The 18,260-nt window shown below is 31.5% G+C and overlaps 1 protein-coding gene across 4 annotated transcripts in view; it reads left to right on the top strand.

Annotated features, from left to right (window-relative positions):
- The window catches only part of LOC130452825 (protein spitz-like), a 486,395-nt gene that overhangs the window by 325,097 nt on the left and 143,038 nt on the right, over positions 1-18,260 (top strand). Inside the window, exon 1 of one of the 4 annotated variants that reach the window (XM_056792292.1) lies at positions 11,765-11,968. The exons of the other annotated variants lie outside the window; for them this stretch is intronic. Coding sequence (XP_056648270.1) covers positions 11,878-11,968 — 91 coding nt within the window. The 5' untranslated portion in view covers positions 11,765-11,877. Of the gene's footprint in view, positions 1-11,764; positions 11,969-18,260 lie in introns of those variants that run through there. 4 annotated transcript variants of the gene reach the window in all.

The raw sequence follows: 18,260 nt of genomic DNA, 5'->3' as shown, positions 1-18,260 counted from the left end.
ATAGTTGAAAAATTATTTGAACACTTAAGAACTGTAATCTGGACAATTCTATCGAAATGTTCATGAACAAGAAGTATGTGTACATGTAGATACATCTTATTACAGAATTCACAATTCTGCATGTTAAATTACAAAACTATACAAATAGGAATGTAAATATTAATTAAAATAATTTTCAATCTTTGTTGTGTAAACACTTTCTGTTGAGGTAGTTGAGGGATATTTAAATTGGTTAAATTCTATACCTGTAAAAATTACAGATTTAGGTACCTTATTTTTGTACCTAGTACCTTTTTAGAAATTATATGATTACTTTTGGTATCGTCTCATTATGGGATAGTGATGGATATATTCTTTTTAATTTTTAATACCAAAAGTAATTTATATTTTTTCACAATCTCCAATGATGAATTCTTAAATTTAAACAAAATTAATTTGCAAAAAAAGAATCGTATTACGAAAACAAATGTGTGGGAAAGGCGTGCCTTGGAGATTGCTCTTAATAGTCGGCAACCTAATCCAACGGATTTTTAAATTTTAATTTTGAAGTAATTACTTTAAGGTGATTTATATTATCGAAGCCCACCCCGGACAGTTTGAAGATGTGCAAATCACGCTGAGTTTTATTTGATTTTTGAGTTCGTTGGGTATAATCCTTTTGTGTGCTTTTTACCTATTATATCTTTAGGACCGTGAAAAATTGGGAAAAAAATGAGAACATTGGAACTGAGACGTGAATAAATACAATTAAAATAGTCTCAAAAAACAGTTAACAATTGTATAGGGGTGTTATACTGTTTATTGTAGTTTATTCGTTTAGTACAGTAGTCGCCAAACTTCTGAGTTGGTGAGCCATCCTAGCATTTATAAACCTTTTAGTGAGATACCTAGGAATAATGGGCCAAAGAAAGTACACAAAATGAATTTATTATTTTATTACAAACGAAAATTTATTTCTAGTATTAATCAAAATACATAGGAAGTGTAAAAAAAGTCTAAACGTTCATTTCAATAAGAGGAGTGTTTTTGGCCATCAAGTGTTTTGAAGTTTGGAGAGTAAGTTGTAGCCGCCATTCTGATGCAGTTGTCCAAATGTTCATCAGTCAGTCTGTTTCTATATTTGTTCTTTATAAATTTCATACTTGAAAAAGATGCTTCACACAAGTATGTAGAACTGATCATAGCTTTCAATCTCAATGAAACTAGAATCACTAATGGATACTTTTCTTTGGGGACATTTTCAGTGGTAGAGAGGGATTTTAGATACAGGTCATTCTGAATTTCAACAACTTCTATTTCAACGGCAGCCTAATCGCCACCAAAATGTTTTACAACTGAAAAATCTTCTGCATCGATCTCTACAAAGGGAAAGTTGACGAACTGTGCCACAATCAATATGCTTTCAAAATCTTGGAATCGTTAATCAAATTTGTGTCTTAAGTCTGAAAGAATTTCCACGTATTGTTGGTTATTGCTGGGGTGTTGTGGAGGATTTTGTTTGTCAACAATCTGCTTCAGTCTAGGTCACTGTCTTTACAAACCAAGGCAATAAATCCTTTCTCCTCGCCTACCATTGCAAGAGCCCCATCCGTAGCTAGTGCCACCAATTTCACTGGAATGTTTTCAGATTCAATGAGCTTTCTAAATGCTAAAAATATATCATTTCCAGTTGTACGTCCAGTAAGCGGCACAATCTTTACACAACCAGCTCTTCTTTTGCTTCTAACTCTTCAAATACTGAGCTGTATTAACTATATCAGTTGATTAGTCAAGTTGTAAGGAAAAATAACTACAACGATCAAAATCAGTTTTAAACTGTGAAGCTAAATCAGAACTCATAGCTTCAACTCTACCCATCAATGTATTAGCAGAAAGCTGAACAGATTTAATAGCAGACATGATCTCAGCTTTGTTTTTGTAGTTATCAAATAATGTATCTGCAGTTATATAGGTTTTTCATAAAACGTGTACCAGGTAAAACGGATATTATTAAATTAAGTGTATCAGGACATTAAGGTTATAAAAAAGGTGACGTGGAATTCTCAAAAAAAGGTAACTTCGAATTTCTGGGTCAGGTACCGGTCAGTCAGGGGTGGAAGGATTATTGTTTTATTAAGAAAATTATATATATATTAAGTATTTAATCCCCCTTCCAATAATGAAGTCACGAAATTGTGTTTTTCTTTTCCGCAGACTGGAAATGTTTTTCTCCTCGTTCCATCACTTCGTAAGGTCCGTCGTAAATCATGCAAAACGAGTTTTTTTACACCGTTGTGGCGTAGGAAAAAATGTTTTGCTGTTGCCAGATCTTGAATAACCAACTGGTGTCCTTGTGCCATGTCGCTTAATAGGTGTGGTCATTGGAGGTCTAAATACCGGCGTAGTTCCTACTGAATATTGAACTCCACTGGTTCAATAACTGGGCTTGCCGGCTCGAAGAATTCCTCGGGCAAACGTATGAGTTGCCCGAGTAGCATTTTGTACGGTGAAACGACTGTGTCTTGACATTCCGTCCATTGGTCATTTTAATGGCACCTTATCTCTGCTTTGAACCTTATGTGAATATTCTCGACCGTTCCGTTGGCTTGTGAATGGTATGCTGTCGTGTGCAGGTATTTGTTTCCCTTCAACCAGTTAAGTGATCGGAATAATTCCGATTTGAATTGCCTTCCCCAATATGTTTTTAACGTTAGCGGCATCCCATAGCAGCTCATCCAGCCTTCTCAGAAAACGCGAGCAATCATCTCGGCTTCTTGATTTGTCATTGGGATAGCTACTGGCCAGCGAGAAAAACGATCTACGCAAAGAAAGCAGTACCTCTGACAGCGGCCTGATGACAATATAGGCAAGAAGGAAACTAATGGGTGAACTGGACTTAAGTATACATAAAATTGTATTTAGTTACGAGTCTGGTGGTAACAAAACTTTTATTGTGAAACGAAAGTGATACGACACAAAGAGTGTTGACATGTGGTGCATTGTGCTAACAAATCATCCTTCTTGTTCATTGAGACTAAACAATCTAAACATAGTTGGTTGGTCGTGAACTTGTAGTTTTCAATCTTCCATAATCTTCATCGTTAACTATATTTTGCATTTTGCCACTAATGAACACAAGCAATTACATTCAGAGGTAACAAGAATTTTTACCTATCGCGAAGTTTCGTCCTCAGAGAATTGCTAGTAGATTCACCAGAAAGTTTCTTTATGTGTTTGATGACCAAGGAGTGGATTCAAAGTTTATGGACTCAAGATTATTAAGTTCATATCTTTAATTAATATAATTCTTTTAATATTTGTTGTTATGCTAATTTTTTCTATTAATATAATTAATATCTTTTTGTTTAGTTAATTGTTTGATTTGATGTTGATTTTATTATAGAATGAAATCTATTAGATAAAATACACGATCTATAGCTACGAATTTAAAAAGTAATAAACTGACAATAAATATAAGCTGCTTTAGATGACTCGATTCACAGGTTATAAAGTGCCGGTACAACGTATTATTTGAAAATTTTAACAATTTTTGTTTTTGTATTTTGGAATTTCAATCTTCGCTTTATTTAATGAAAATAAACGTGTCTTGAAAATTTTATTGAAATTGTATAATAAATTGTAGGTGTTCATACATACGAAAGCGCGTTTTAACATCCTAACGTTTTATAATTTTTAAATAAATTTACAACTAATAATCTCCATTTTCGTTAAGAAAACAATAAATAACAGCTTTCTCTTAATGTAACTGTTAGTGTACTATACCGTTTTATTAATTTGCAAAAACAAGAAATTTGCATTCACCAAAGCAACGTTTATTGAAATTGCAATTATATGGTGTACGGACCATATCGAAAAGTCTAAGAACGTTTAAAACTCAACGTTATTGAAAAAAAAATTCAGAATGGTACTAGTCAGGTTCTCATAGAAGTCGAACGAGACGGTGAAAGTGCAAATCAGTATCTTACAGACAATCTCATTATATTCAAATGGAAACGGCTTAGTATTAACCGGATTCTATTTAGCATTGCGCCATCAAACGACTTTCGTTATTTGTTTCTGATATATCAATGAACACATGTTTTCGGTATTAATTCGTAACTCCCGTGTTTTATTTCGATATTATTACAGCAGGTACAACACGTGTTATGACACAGCTGAACGTGAATGAACAAGAGAATGTATACAAAAAAAAAATAATAATGAAGTAAAGCATTGGGAATTTACGCTACATTAATGTCATTCTGAAAGTATCAAAAGTGTTACATACACTTAGGGCTGTGGTTATAACCAATGGGTGATGGTCACAACCAAAACTTCTCAAAAACGTTTAGTGGTATAATGAGGAGTTTTTCTAATTGGAAAAAAATTTTAACGTAGTCCGCAGTGTTTGTCCTTATTACCTTAAAAGTCTATGATAACTCCTACAAGTTTTGAGATAGACTAATAAAAGCAAATATTTATAAATGGATATGGTTCTATTTTTTTTTCAAAATGTTCTCTATTAAGATCAATACATTTTTGCATGCGATTCAATCAATTGTCGAAGCATTTTTTCCATTCCAATTGAGTTACCTCTGAAACATGTGATTTGAATGCATCCACCGGAATAAAAGTCATTTGGTGCCAAACAAGGACTGTACGGCAGATCAATTCGATGTGTTGACGTTTTTGTTGTAGCGTGGTGTAGAATGTTTCGTTTCCTGCGATCTCTGACTTTTTCCGACACTTCTGGCAAACTATGCTGGTGTACCATTCAGGAACGTTGCTCTAATAATGGAACGGTGGCGATATGTCCATGCGATATCCAACACGAACAAATCTTTTTGACAGCCTAATGTTCATGCAATGTTGAATGGATTGGAACTAATGCCCAAGTACCTATGCCTCAATCTGACGGTATGTCAAATGACGATGTGGCACACCATCAATGTGTTTTGGCACAACAGCCGATTTTGAATGACTTTATTCCCGAATATCATTGTGTTACTGTATTTAATAAGTTACACTTACGGGTTGTCTAAAAAATTTCCGACTTCAACATGAAGACATCAGCACTTATTAAGTTGTATATTTGTACATATTCCAACCATTTTGGTTACTTAGTTTCTGTTTGACAATCGTATAAGTGAGTGCTTGTGAAAATTTTACTGAAAATAGAGAAAATTTCCATCAAATATTTTCATTTGAAGTCAATACTCCTAAACAAATAAAAGAGGAGTTAACACTGTGTACGGAGCCTCATATTAGGTTGACTAGCAATGAGCAGTTGGGATGAAAAAAAACTACGACAGCCCAAAAGTTTACAAAGAACGAGCCTGCTACGAAAAAGGTTGGAAAAGTGAGGGTATCCGATATATGAAACGGTCATGGGATTGTTTTTACCGACTTACTTTAAAAAGGTGAATCGATAATATGAGAGTATTACGCACAATTGATTGATGAGGTGAGGAGAGAAATTACAAAAAAAGCGAGCGCATTTGATGGAGGAGAAAGTAAAAAGGGTAGAACATGGCTGGACTAAGTATAGAGAGTTAAAAGGAGACTTTATTCTATGAAAAAATGCCTCGTTTCTTTGTTAGTCACACTTCGTATTATGCGAGGTGTAGCTATAAATTCTAAGACTCAATAAGTGCGCAAACTAGAAACGTTAGCAACCGGCAGCTGTTATTGCGAAATCTTCTTTTACGAATGCAATGCCTCCCGCTTCTGTGACCAAATTGTAGGGCCGTAGCCTCTATTTACAACCTACCTGTTGTTTATCTTGAATTATCTAGAATAGTGTAACAGTATAACAATTAATTGTCAAGAAGCTTGTAAAAACCTTATAATTTATTCAAAGAAATTTATTGCAGAAAAATGGATCTGAAAGGAATATGTTTTCCTCATCTGAACACTCACCAATGTAATAGAGTTAGTCAATAAAAAGAAAAAGCTTCTAAAAAAGCATAAAGAATAATGAATATATATTCAAATTCTTATCAAATTTGTTCATATTTTTATTTTATACTTTATTTCAGTTGGAGATTTTTTGCACTTTTTTTGTTGCTTTTTTGGAAAAGAATGTTGTATAAATGAAGTTTTTCAAGTTGAAATAAAATTCTGATTAATTTATCAGAGTTGTGGGGGCTTGGAAGATAAATGGACTTATCATGCAAACACTGGAATCGAAAATAAATGAAAATACATGGGAAAGTCTAAATATTCATAAATTTAATATCGCCAGTTTCAAGTTACTGCACGCATAAAACAATAAAATTTGTACATTGTTCCTATAAAGCATTGTTAATAGTAGGTTACAATTTGTCGTTTGTGTTTAGGCACTCTAAGCTATATTTTCGGCAAAACTATGAGTAAAACAATAAAAATATTGGAAGGCGTCAACGCTACAAAACCAAAAGTTACTCTTGTTTGATCTATATAACTCGATTGGTAAATTGTAACTCGTAATCGTAAAATAAAAAATAAGTAAATAACTAATCAAAATGCTCACCATATACTTTAATAATAATTCTTGTTTATTATCGTGGCTTCTATTTTGGAACAAAATAGGTATTCAATTTATAATAGAAACCGAATGTGACACGGGGAAAATGGAGACCATTTTGATCTACGAATAGAATGTTATAACTTGATTGATGATAATTTTTAATAAAAACTAGTTGCAAAAGTGACAAAAAAAAATAACGTATTCATTAATAATGTAACATTACTTATCAATTGTAATGCATATATTAGTTTGGAGGGCTCATGGGTTCAAAATCCCCCTAAAATTTTTATGTTCAGATTTTATGGATTTACGAGGGTGGTTCAAATATGATCGAGGTGTAGATGTAGATGTTCCAATTGTATGTTTTAAGATAGCGACTTGATTATGTGTTAGCTGGGTCCGTTACTAATAGTGTTGCATAGCTTTCGTCGTGAACGGACGTTTCAGTCGCGTGCTACGACCAAAGTGAACGTCAAGTGCCGACCGTCATTGCGATTGTCATTCGTTTTTAGATGTGAGAATGCATTAAAAACACGGAGATTCTTAGTCGTTTACGAAATCAATTCGGTAGTAAGAGTCTGTATTTAAATGGGCCAAAACGTCAAATGTGGTCGTGAAACCGTCGAGAATGAGATGCATGATCGTCGACCGCAAACCAGCAGTACACCAGACAAAATTCGACGCGTCGAACAACTCATTTTGAAGTACCTTAGGATGAATGAAAATTTCTGCTGAACTGACATTAGTATTGGTACCTAGTGTAGATAGAGTCTATCGTCCAAGAACACCTTCAATGTCGCAGAATAACGGCTTGATGGTTTCCCACACTTTAAAGCTTTAAGAAAAAATTCATGCAGTTGAAAGTTTGTCGCCGCCTGCTCAAGCAAAGCGAGTTGGAGGAGGACGGTTTTTTAACGTGAATATTCACTACAGATGAAGCATGGGTATACTATTACACTTCCGAAAGCAAGGTTTCATCTAAAGGAAGAAAGAAGGGGTGCCTGTCAAAGCAAATATATTTTGTGTACAGTATTCTGTGACCGACGAGGAATGCGCATACAAAGCTTCATACATGCTACATACTATTCTAACTTTCTGAAAACACACGTGAAACATGCTTATTGCTCAAACCGGAGGAGAATTCCAACGCGAAGTGTAGCTCTTGTCCAGGATAACGTGCACCCTCAAACCGCGCGTTTCATTCAATATCAGAACTGGGGTTACTAGAAAATACCGCCCATAGTCCAGACTTATCACCCTGTGACTATTACATGTTCGTACCACTGAAAGAAACACTCGGAGGTCACAAAAAGACGACGAAGTAGAGCAGTTCATAAGCACTAAAGTTTTTGTTAATAATTTCAATAACAATAAGTGTGTAAGAGCGTTTGTCGCCCTCATAAATGAAAAAAAAGTTATGTTAATGTTAAACGATGAAGATTGAATAGATCAAATTTCCTTTTTCGTTTTCCAATGTGCAACTTTTTCTGTGCACATTTACATTAAATTATGTTCAGTCCAATTATTTTGACACAAAAATATGTGGTTTCACTTTTGACGTATTTTTTTCTTTAAATGCTTTATACAATCACCGAACAAACTGATCGAAAGGATTATTGAATTTGTTTTTGTCGTAGTATATAAAAAATAATGAGACTCGCGCTAACGTAAAGTGTCGAATATGTAACCCACTTTCCTACTATACTAGAAAATAGAAAGGTTGTGAAAATCTATTCAAGCTATTATAATAAATATCAATTATAAATATTAGTAGAAAAAATTAACAGTTACACCAGATAAATAAGCATACTTGACTTTGCCATTTTCAGAAGAAATATAATAATTATAAATAAACAAAGAAGACAATAAAGAAGTGAGTTGGTATATTTTGTATTGTGGGAAACTAATTTGCTTGCAATCATTTCAATTGCAACTGTGATAACAATTACAGGCAGTATAAAATTATCATGTCTTTTATGTAACTTTTTATTTGTATTATAAATTGTTAACTCTGACTAGATCAAATTTATCTCTTTTGTTGTTTTTCTTGTATTGTAACATTGAAAAAAATGACATCCAGGCACAGAAATATAATTTATTTAATAATTTATTTCCAAATGTAAAGAATATAAACATGAAAATAGTGCATTCGCTATTTGTGATCAGTAGTAATTCTTCAAAATAACCTTTACAAAGCGTATAATTAGGGTCACTCCGTAGTTTGGAATAATTTGAGGAATGATTAGCTTTGTATATTGTTTTTAATTGTTATTTAGCTTTATATGAGGTGTTAAATATATTATCTATTTAAATATATTTTAGAAAAGACCGAAATAGATCAAAACGACAATTATTCACGTTCAAAAGCTACTTTCCAATCAATTTAGCAAGAAAAATTATATATTTGTTATACTTCCAGTTAAAAAAAATTAACGAGTATATCCTTTTCTGGCAGTGATAATAGCTTGTAAACGACGAAACTTGCTCTGGCGCAGACATTTAAAGACTACTGATGGAATGCTAAAGCGTTGTCATGAAGCTCTATCGAATTTATGAGAGCTGACATATATCTTCGTAAGCATGTCTTCATCACACAAATATATTTTATGGGATTTAAATCTGTATTGTCAGTAGACCAAACAAACCATGTGATTACAACCTCTTAAGTTTAAGCTTTTAGGGCCCTGTAATATTTTCCAAAATGAGCGCCAGGTGTAAAGCACGACAGATTTTTTGTGCGATATTATAATGGAAAATGTGGCATACAGCCGTGGGCATGAATACTATTGGAAAATTACCAGCAAAGATTGCTCAGTACCTGGGTCTACCTAATGTTAGAGGATGCACAGGACATTGTTTCAGACGCTCGTCAACGTCTCTCCTGGCGGACTCAGGAGCGAACATTCTGGAAATAAAGCTACACGGTGGATGGAAATCCAACAGTGTATCGGAAGGCAATGTCATTATAAGATAAGAGAAGAATCTCAGAAGACTTTCTGTGCCAAACCCTTGGCATACATGTAAATATCACAGCTTTAAATAAAATTAACATTAGACAATAAGTTCAAAAGAATATTCACCCAGAAAATGGACGTACTTTAGATAACTGTACCTTTAAGAATGTTGTTTTCAACGTTTATGAATCTTAAAATACTATTGAGCTAAAATAATGAGTCAATTGTCAGTTTAAATAATGAAATAATTGTAAGTTTTTACAGTAATTAATAAATTATTCTTTGAAACTTAAGTTTTAACATTACTACTTTTCATAACTTATATATGAAGGTTATGAAAAATGTAACGTACCTCAGAGACCGACTACATTCATTCAATATTGGCTAATATTTTATTTAATGGTTATCAATAAAGGTGTTTTTGTAAACAATCCGTTATACAACTACTAATGACATTCATTTGCGAGCACTAATCTAAAATTCCAAAAAAACAAAAAGTAGCTCTGAATTTAATCGGTGAGTAGAACAGAGATTTCAAATTTTGTGTTTTAGTGGCTATACATCGTTATCGAACTCTCTCACCGAAACATGTAAGAGAAATATTTTTAGCCTGATATGGGCGATGAGGCTACTCAGCTGTTGGTAAATGATTTTTAACTAAAGTTTTTCTGTACTTCTGTCGCACATGTCGCTTCTTTAAAGCAACGGTCCAAAAGTTCTAGTTTAAAAAGTTGATCTAGATGCATGAAGTAACCTGCTTACTGCCCACTTACTAATGTTCACTTCTTGTAGACGATTTAGAAGGTATAGGTACTGCCGTGAACACTCAGTCTCTCAAAGCGCTAGAAATGAGGAAGACATTATCTATAGCTGTTTCTATAAAACCTCACCGAATACAACCGAATATTGATGCTACCGATATATTCGAAGAAATCCATGCATGAGCCTTCTCAATTTATCATTTTCACTTTGAGGATAAGATTAAATGTTTCTTCGTCAAAAGAATAAATTGTTACATACATGGGAAGAAGGTTCTTGTATAAAAGATTCTATCGAATTAATAATCCTAATTTTGAATCTCTTCTAATAAATAATGTATTTTTTTAGAAATAAATTAAAATTAAAACAAGTTAGAACATTCACATTCTTCGATTTTTTATAATATTTCACCTCGTTGAGCAGGAGGAATTTGAAGAGCTGTGTCTTGTAATATATTGATATTTATTCCATATACAACAATTTTATACCAGAAATCAAGAAGTCTTTTTACATATTGCCATGGCAGCTTGTATTTGGTTAGGTAATTTTGGTAATTTTTTTTCTGTTTGATAAGAAAAAGGGTATTATAATAGTTATTTATGCAACTAGTGAGTAAAGTAATACTTTTTTCACGAATAGGACAGTTGCGAGTGCTGCAATTCCTACGAGTGAAAAAAAGTTACTTTATTCACGAGTTTCAAGCAAAATTTTGTCTACGCCTGTAGACATGAAAAAATTCGACAAAACTTTTATCAATTTTTAATTTGAAATAGTAATATTAAAAGTACAAATGTGAGCATTATTAATTTGAGGTGGAGAAGAAGTTATATTACTATCGGCACTTGAATTGAATGGCAAAATTTAACCAGCTCAAAAAAATCATTTGGTAAGAGCGTAAACATTTACAATATTGCTAAGTCGAACTAGTTGTTCCCGTTAAAATTTTCACTGCGGAATCCATTTTGTTTTTATTGAGTCGACTACGTAATCTTCCGCAACTGTGTTGGACCCACCGTGCTTCTTTAGTTGATTCATATCACCACCAGAATCCACTAATAGATACGCCGAAGAGCATCGAAATGTATGCCCAGTGTAGTTTTTTGGATTAGGTAAATTCAAATATGTTGCGATAAGCGAGGGAATTTTTGAAAAGGTATTGATACCTACAACTTGGGTTTTGCATTTTATTGAACTAAAACTCGTTAAACCTTTTTTTTTAATACAAAACACGATGTGTTAAAAGATATATATTGTTTTGATTAAAACATTTTTTTCATATAACCTTTTCATACGTTTCTTAATTTACCTCAGAATTCAAATTATGTACCGTTTCAGTTGAACGTAACTTAATATTTTGAAACCGTTGGCGAAGTGAAAAGTCACAAAGTAGTACAAAAAATATTTTACAAAGTCCTCCACGAGACCCGTGCGACAAACTGTTTAATTTAATTGTGTGAAACCTAGCTGGCACTACAATAAACATTAACGCCCACCCTGCCCCACCCCTGTTTCTATCCACCCCATCGAGCCAATGCCTAAGCATCAACTACATCAGCGAACACTCAGTAGATCTCGCAAGATCCTTCGGTTCAGTTAGTGCCACGCTGTGATGTAGCGATGATCGAGCGTGTACAGCGATCGAGGTGCGAAGTGCAGTGCTGTGTTAGGTGATTTGTGATGAATTGTTCTGTTATAAAAAAGTTTCCTAAAATGGACAGTGAAACATCGAATTTTAAAATTGTACGGACAGAAATACACAATGAAAGTAGTAAGTTTGATTGTTCAAAATTAAATTTAAATAAAAATTATTTTCGAAATTTAAAATGAGTAGGGAAATTGGGTTAATGCGTCAGAGTAAATTGAATTTTTCAATTATTATGGAAACAAATCTGGTTTTAACTTCAATTTCATAAAAAAATTTTTTTGTCTATAAATATTGTTAACAAAATATTGATTAAATTTTAATATGGTATTGGTTGATTTTATATTTATTTTAATCAATTTTTAAAATTGTTTCTTACTTTTAATAGAAATCAAAAATATTTTATTTTGCCTCGTGAAAGAAAAATAATTTTAGAAATATTATATTACAATGTGAAATATTGCTGTTAACTACATCTATTTAAAGTAGATGGAGAAATTTTTCAGAAACAAGAGTTCACTATATGCTAATTAAAAGCGATTAAGTAGCCATCAAAAGTTTTATCGAAAATTTGGCAACTATTATAATGGAGAATTTATAAAAATTATAACAAAATATTGTTCATACTAGAGAGAGAGTAAAATATAAGATTTATGGTCATAACAAAATTTTACAATTTTATGGACAAAGCGACACAATTTTGTATTATAAAATATTGTAATATTAATATCTTACTTCATACTAAATTGAATTATGAGTCTATGGTAAATTGTAGAATTCTACCACAGAATAATAAGGTCTTTCAAGCAAAAATGCCTCTGACAATATCGGGAACTTATTAAATGTATTTGCTAGTTTTCATTCTGAAGGTATCTGATTGAATAATTTAAAGTAACTAAACATCCAAATAAATAAGGAAATATCTACAGGCAGCTCATATTTCGAAAGAATAATAAAAGACTTTTGTTTTCAAGGTATCGATCTAATATTTTTTCTAATTTCTTGAAAAGTTATCACAAGAAAAAAATAATCGAAAATCAAAATTCAGAGGAAGCATGGAAAAATACTTAATTTTAACAAATATTCTTAATTTGAACTGAATTTCCAATAACGATAGTTGATTAAATATTCATATTACTTCCATCTCCAGATTTGGTATAAAATATAATATTTATTTAATACATAGATGAAATTTTTTCTTATTTCACAATTCAGATTTAAAAACTGCAATGTTAGTTAAATGAAATCCAAATTTTGACAAAGAAGTTATTTAGTTTTAAATTAGTTACTTCACTATATATCAGCCCTATCATGTATTTTTAAGAGGGACAGTTTAAAAACTTATTTTTAATTAAATTGCATCAATTATCTAGCAGATACGAACGCAACTCCAAAAATTTCGAATGAAAATTGGGGATGATATCTTATTTTAGCTACTTTTTTAGGCAGAGCTAATAATTGATTTTTATTTTTAATACTTTTGAGGAAAATAATCAAATTTTCTGATAAAAAGTAACTTACTTTATTCAAATTCAAATGCTTATTATTTTTTAAGCACTGATAAGTTCTAAACATTTCGAAAAACTTCTGCCTGAAGCTCTGTTCTTAAGCTTCAGGCATTGACAATTTGCTTATTTATATTGATCTATAGATCACCTTCATCATATCAACATAGGATAAAATCAACTTAGAACTTTGTTCCAATAAGAAAAATTGATTTTTCCTTGGTTTCCACATCTCAAATATGTTAAATTTATTAGAATTTACAAAATAGCTTTTTCGTTCTTCCATTTCTAAAAATTCTCTTTTTGTATATTAGATTCCGTTTCCAGAACTTTTTACTCTTTATAATTGAATTTATGTTTTTTTGATATTTCATGGTTCGTTAATGCAGTTCTATTTTTTTTATCGTATTGATGACCTCTTAGTCTATTTTCTAAATACTGAGATGTTTGCGCTATGTAGACAGCGTCACATGTTTATAGTTGCAACGCTCACTTTCTTTGGATACTGTGATGTGCCCTAAACATTTTCATTTCCAATGCTTGAATAGAAAAAATTTTGTTTGTAATCCAGTGAGGGAAAAATACTAATAAGTAAAAAAATATATGAAATATTCTGATTTTTAATTATAAAATTCATTTTAAATACGAAAGAATTTGCAGTGAATTTGTCTAAATCTTGTATTTGTGATACTTTATAAAAAATCCCAACAAATTTTCTAAACTTAGCAACAAATTTCATGATAGATATAAGTAGGAATAAATTCAGTTTGAGAAAAGTGTGATATCGGACGGGTATGGTGGGTGAGGCAGTACCTCCCACCCCAATTTACAAATTTTTTTTTATGGAAAATTCTTTTGCTTCATCTTTTGTTCAAAATTTAATATCTTGTTATGTTAATAAAATATAATAATTTAATAACTATACTTATATTAGTTGAAAACTAAGCTGAGACACTGCCAAAACCCACTTAATTTTTTACAGATTATTACGTAAACGTAAATGTACTTTTAATCAATAAGATTATCGAAACACTACCGGCTTAGGGTATTATTAAAATACTCCGACGTTACTTAACAAGGTATATTTATTGCATAATTGGCCGTTCTATAAGTCTCACTCGGTTTTTTCATGTTCTAATAAAGTACCAAATAATTGTTAGCCACATAAATTTAGCATGAACTCTTGATTGACGAATAAATATTCACCATTACTTCGGCCTAGATGGTTAAAACACAATTAAAATATGAAAAAACGCACATAAACTTTTATAAGAAGGCGGATGAATTTTTATAAAAAATTTATATATGATATGCAACCCACTGCAGTCTCGCATCATCCCAAAATTTGTTTTAAATTGCAAGTCGGGTTGATCGACACTTTAGTTGAAAGGTAATTTATTTCTCTCTTAACTCTGCATTCTTTTAATTTGGGGTATAACTGGAGCTATTTAGGATTTAACTTAGTTTTTATTAAATATTTGCAAAACCACAATATACTCTAAAGCCTGAAGAAATGCGGTCATGTCTGAAAAATATATATTGATGAAATTTTCGAATCCTATCGATAGGTTTGTTATCCAATGGTGATCGTATATCTTTCACGTTGTTCAGTTTTAAAGCCGGCGATTTGTAATGTTTTTGTTATACAAGGTACATCCACAAAGTGAGCTCCGTTTCTATTTTCATCAAGCGCAATGCTGTGATCGCAGTTCCGAGCATGCACGGCAATTATTATGACTTAGCAGAAGGGATGTACGCCATTTTCAGATAGCTGCTACCGACATGTTCTTTGTAGCGTGTCTTTATGCTTAATGAAAAATTCCGACGTTTGTGAAATCAAATCTGTGATTCGTTTTCTAAATTTATTTATAATTAGCAAGGCTTACAGACAAAATGCTATGAAGAATTCAATGGTTAAAAGATGGGTCATACGAGACGCTCGTCTGTTGTTAGTTATGAACTGGTTTACGCAATTGAAGAGAAGCTTAAGCAACACTGTAAGTTTACAATTAATGCTATGGAACTGCCGCTAAATTCTTACTGAACAATGAAATGATAATTTGCTTTCTTGTATAATCACGACGGATGAAAGGTGGATATCTCACGACACTCCAAAAACTATACCCGATTCAATGGAATGCAGACACACTTCGTTTCCAATAAAAGTTGCCTAAGTATATCTAAATACCTCGAACTTTCATATTCACCGCTTTTTTGGACAAAAATTCTGCCGATTGATTTCTTACCACGAAACCAAACAATGGATGTGCATGTTTACTGCGAGACCATTAAAAAATTGCTCTGCGCAATACAGAACAAGCGCCGAGGATAATTATCAGAAGGTGTTGCTTTTTTCCTCTATGAGGAAGGCATACAAAAACTTGTGCTGCGCTATAACAAATGTCTATAATATTTCGGAAGCTATATATAAAATTGATTCAACAGTTGTAGATTTTTGTCCAATAAATATTTTTTCTGTATTCGTATACATTTTTTATACAATCAAACGAAACTTACTTTGTAGACGTACCTTATATTTCTAATTATATAATTACCTTGAGGTTGCCAGTTTTACGGTATTGAAGGCAATTGGTACATATTTCCAGAATCTATATTTTTATGGTTGTTATTCACAGTGAAATTTTGTTCATCATCATCATAAAATACTAGTTGGACATTAAATGTTTCCTTCTATAGACTAATGGTTCAACTCCAGCTTCATAGTATAGTGATTAATAAAGACTTGTTCGAATAGGTCCTAGTGCCAATCTCAAATCAGTTATTTGTATGTATGTGTTCCTTTCAAAGTAGCTTAATGTTTATATCGTTTAATTTCATGAACGTTTCCATATAGACGAAGTTAAAATGATTTTGAATAGTCATTCGCATATTTGAAGAAATGAACAAGTGTAGTTGATTTCAAATGAAACATTTCGAACAACTTACAAGAGATTATTATTTGATGAAAATACGCTGCACCTGATCAATTAAAAATTGGCTTCTGGCTCACGTATTATATAAACTTTAAGTAATTGAAATAAACATAAAACTAAATGAATTTATTATTTCAAAACACTATTTTTAATGTTATTTTTATATATCTGCCTGAGTGCGTTAAGTAATGGTTTTGCTCGAAATATGAATTATTTAAAATTGATGAGAAAATATAAAAGTATCAATTTAAAATCAATTAAACAAAATAAATAAACATGAATATCAGTTATAACGTAGAAATTTTTTGAGATATTTGTCAATACATTCTTATCATTTGCGACACCATTTTGTTGTAACAGAATAATAAATTTTTCGTGAATTCACTTTTTAAAGTTGAATTTGGTACGTTTATCATTTCCAAAGGTGTTAACATTGACACACAGTCATTCCGATTACTACTGTTCTCAATCATAATATACAGAATAATAAAAATGGCAGAGTCTGATGATTCAATTGAATATAAGTTTTTGGAGGATGGAACCAAACGTATTATTAGCGAAATCGGCAGAAGATTAACAACATAATCTGATGAAAAAATGAATATAAAACTAAAAACAATTAAAACAAACAGCAAGAGAGTATAAGTTCAATGTCTAGGAGCAATAATAGAAATTATTGGTAGATTGAAACCAAAAAAATAGAAGGAACACTAGGAAAAGTTGATAAATTATTTCATGCAATGGAAGCATTATATTCTGACTAAAGAAGTAGGAAAAAAATATGAAAATAAAAATTGTGATAAAAGTATACAGGGATACTATGCTGTACAGCTGTGAGACATCAAATGATTCTTACGAGTACAATGAAAATGAGATTCATCGGGAGAATATAAAATAAAAAAAGATAGAATAAAAAATGAAGCGTAAAGAGGAAAACTAAAGTAAAACCAGTTAGGAATAAAATATATGATGCACAATAGAGATGGTATGAACACAAATACCGAATGCCCGAAAACAGAACACCAAAAACAAAGGTCGAATCTAGAATAGTAGGTAAAAATGAGGACCTAGAAAAACAAATGAATAATCAAACAAAAGATAGAATGTTATGGAAATAGAATTACATGCCAAATCCCTCAAATCCCTAAACTAGAATTAAATAAAAAAATCAAAGCTGATTTCATTCGATTTATTATTATTGAGTAATTATTTATTTTTAATAACAAATAAACGCTCCAGATTCATATTTTTCGTATCTTTGACTTAATATTAGCTGTAGATATAATTATTCCAGTTAACTGAAAGTAATGAACTTTTTTACGAATAGTCAGACAAATGTACGAAGAAGCAACAAGTTGATCGAATTGAAGGAAATGATAGATTTGTTGCTGCAATTTAATATAAATATTAAAGACAAAATACTGATGGATGAGTCGAGAAATTGAAATATAGAGCTAGATGAATTTGGTCGTAACTTGACCAAACAATCACGAATGGAAATTATAGTGTTTTATTCTAAAGAGAATATATATAACCTATATTTTGTTGTTGTTTCGAGCTAAATGTACCAGGTTATCCATTATAAATTACTCCCATTACTTATATCGATTGTGGATTAAAGTTTAAAATAAAAGTTATATTGCTATGAATCAATTAAGTTAATATGCTATTAATCATTCAGTAGTATTTGAAGATTGACATTTTTTGATGAAATAATTGAAATAATCCATCCAAATCGTCCAGGATTATCAAACAAATTCACGTAAAGCAAATCACCAAAGAAGTATCTTCATTAATCCCTTGACATATCCATTAAACACAAAAGTAATGACATTTAAATGAAATTAATATATTATTAATCATGCTAGAATTAAGAGAGAACCTGAATGTATGTATTACTTTATTGATAATTGTTACTTTTGGAGGTACGAAGCAATCGTTACAAAAAGCTGTCGATTTGTTCAAAAATCCATATATTGA

This window comes from Diorhabda sublineata, chromosome 2 (genome assembly GCF_026230105.1).
Source record: "Diorhabda sublineata isolate icDioSubl1.1 chromosome 2, icDioSubl1.1, whole genome shotgun sequence".
Classification (NCBI taxonomy): domain Eukaryota; kingdom Metazoa; phylum Arthropoda; class Insecta; order Coleoptera; family Chrysomelidae; genus Diorhabda; species Diorhabda sublineata.
This window is presented reverse-complemented; position numbering and strand designations above follow the sequence as displayed.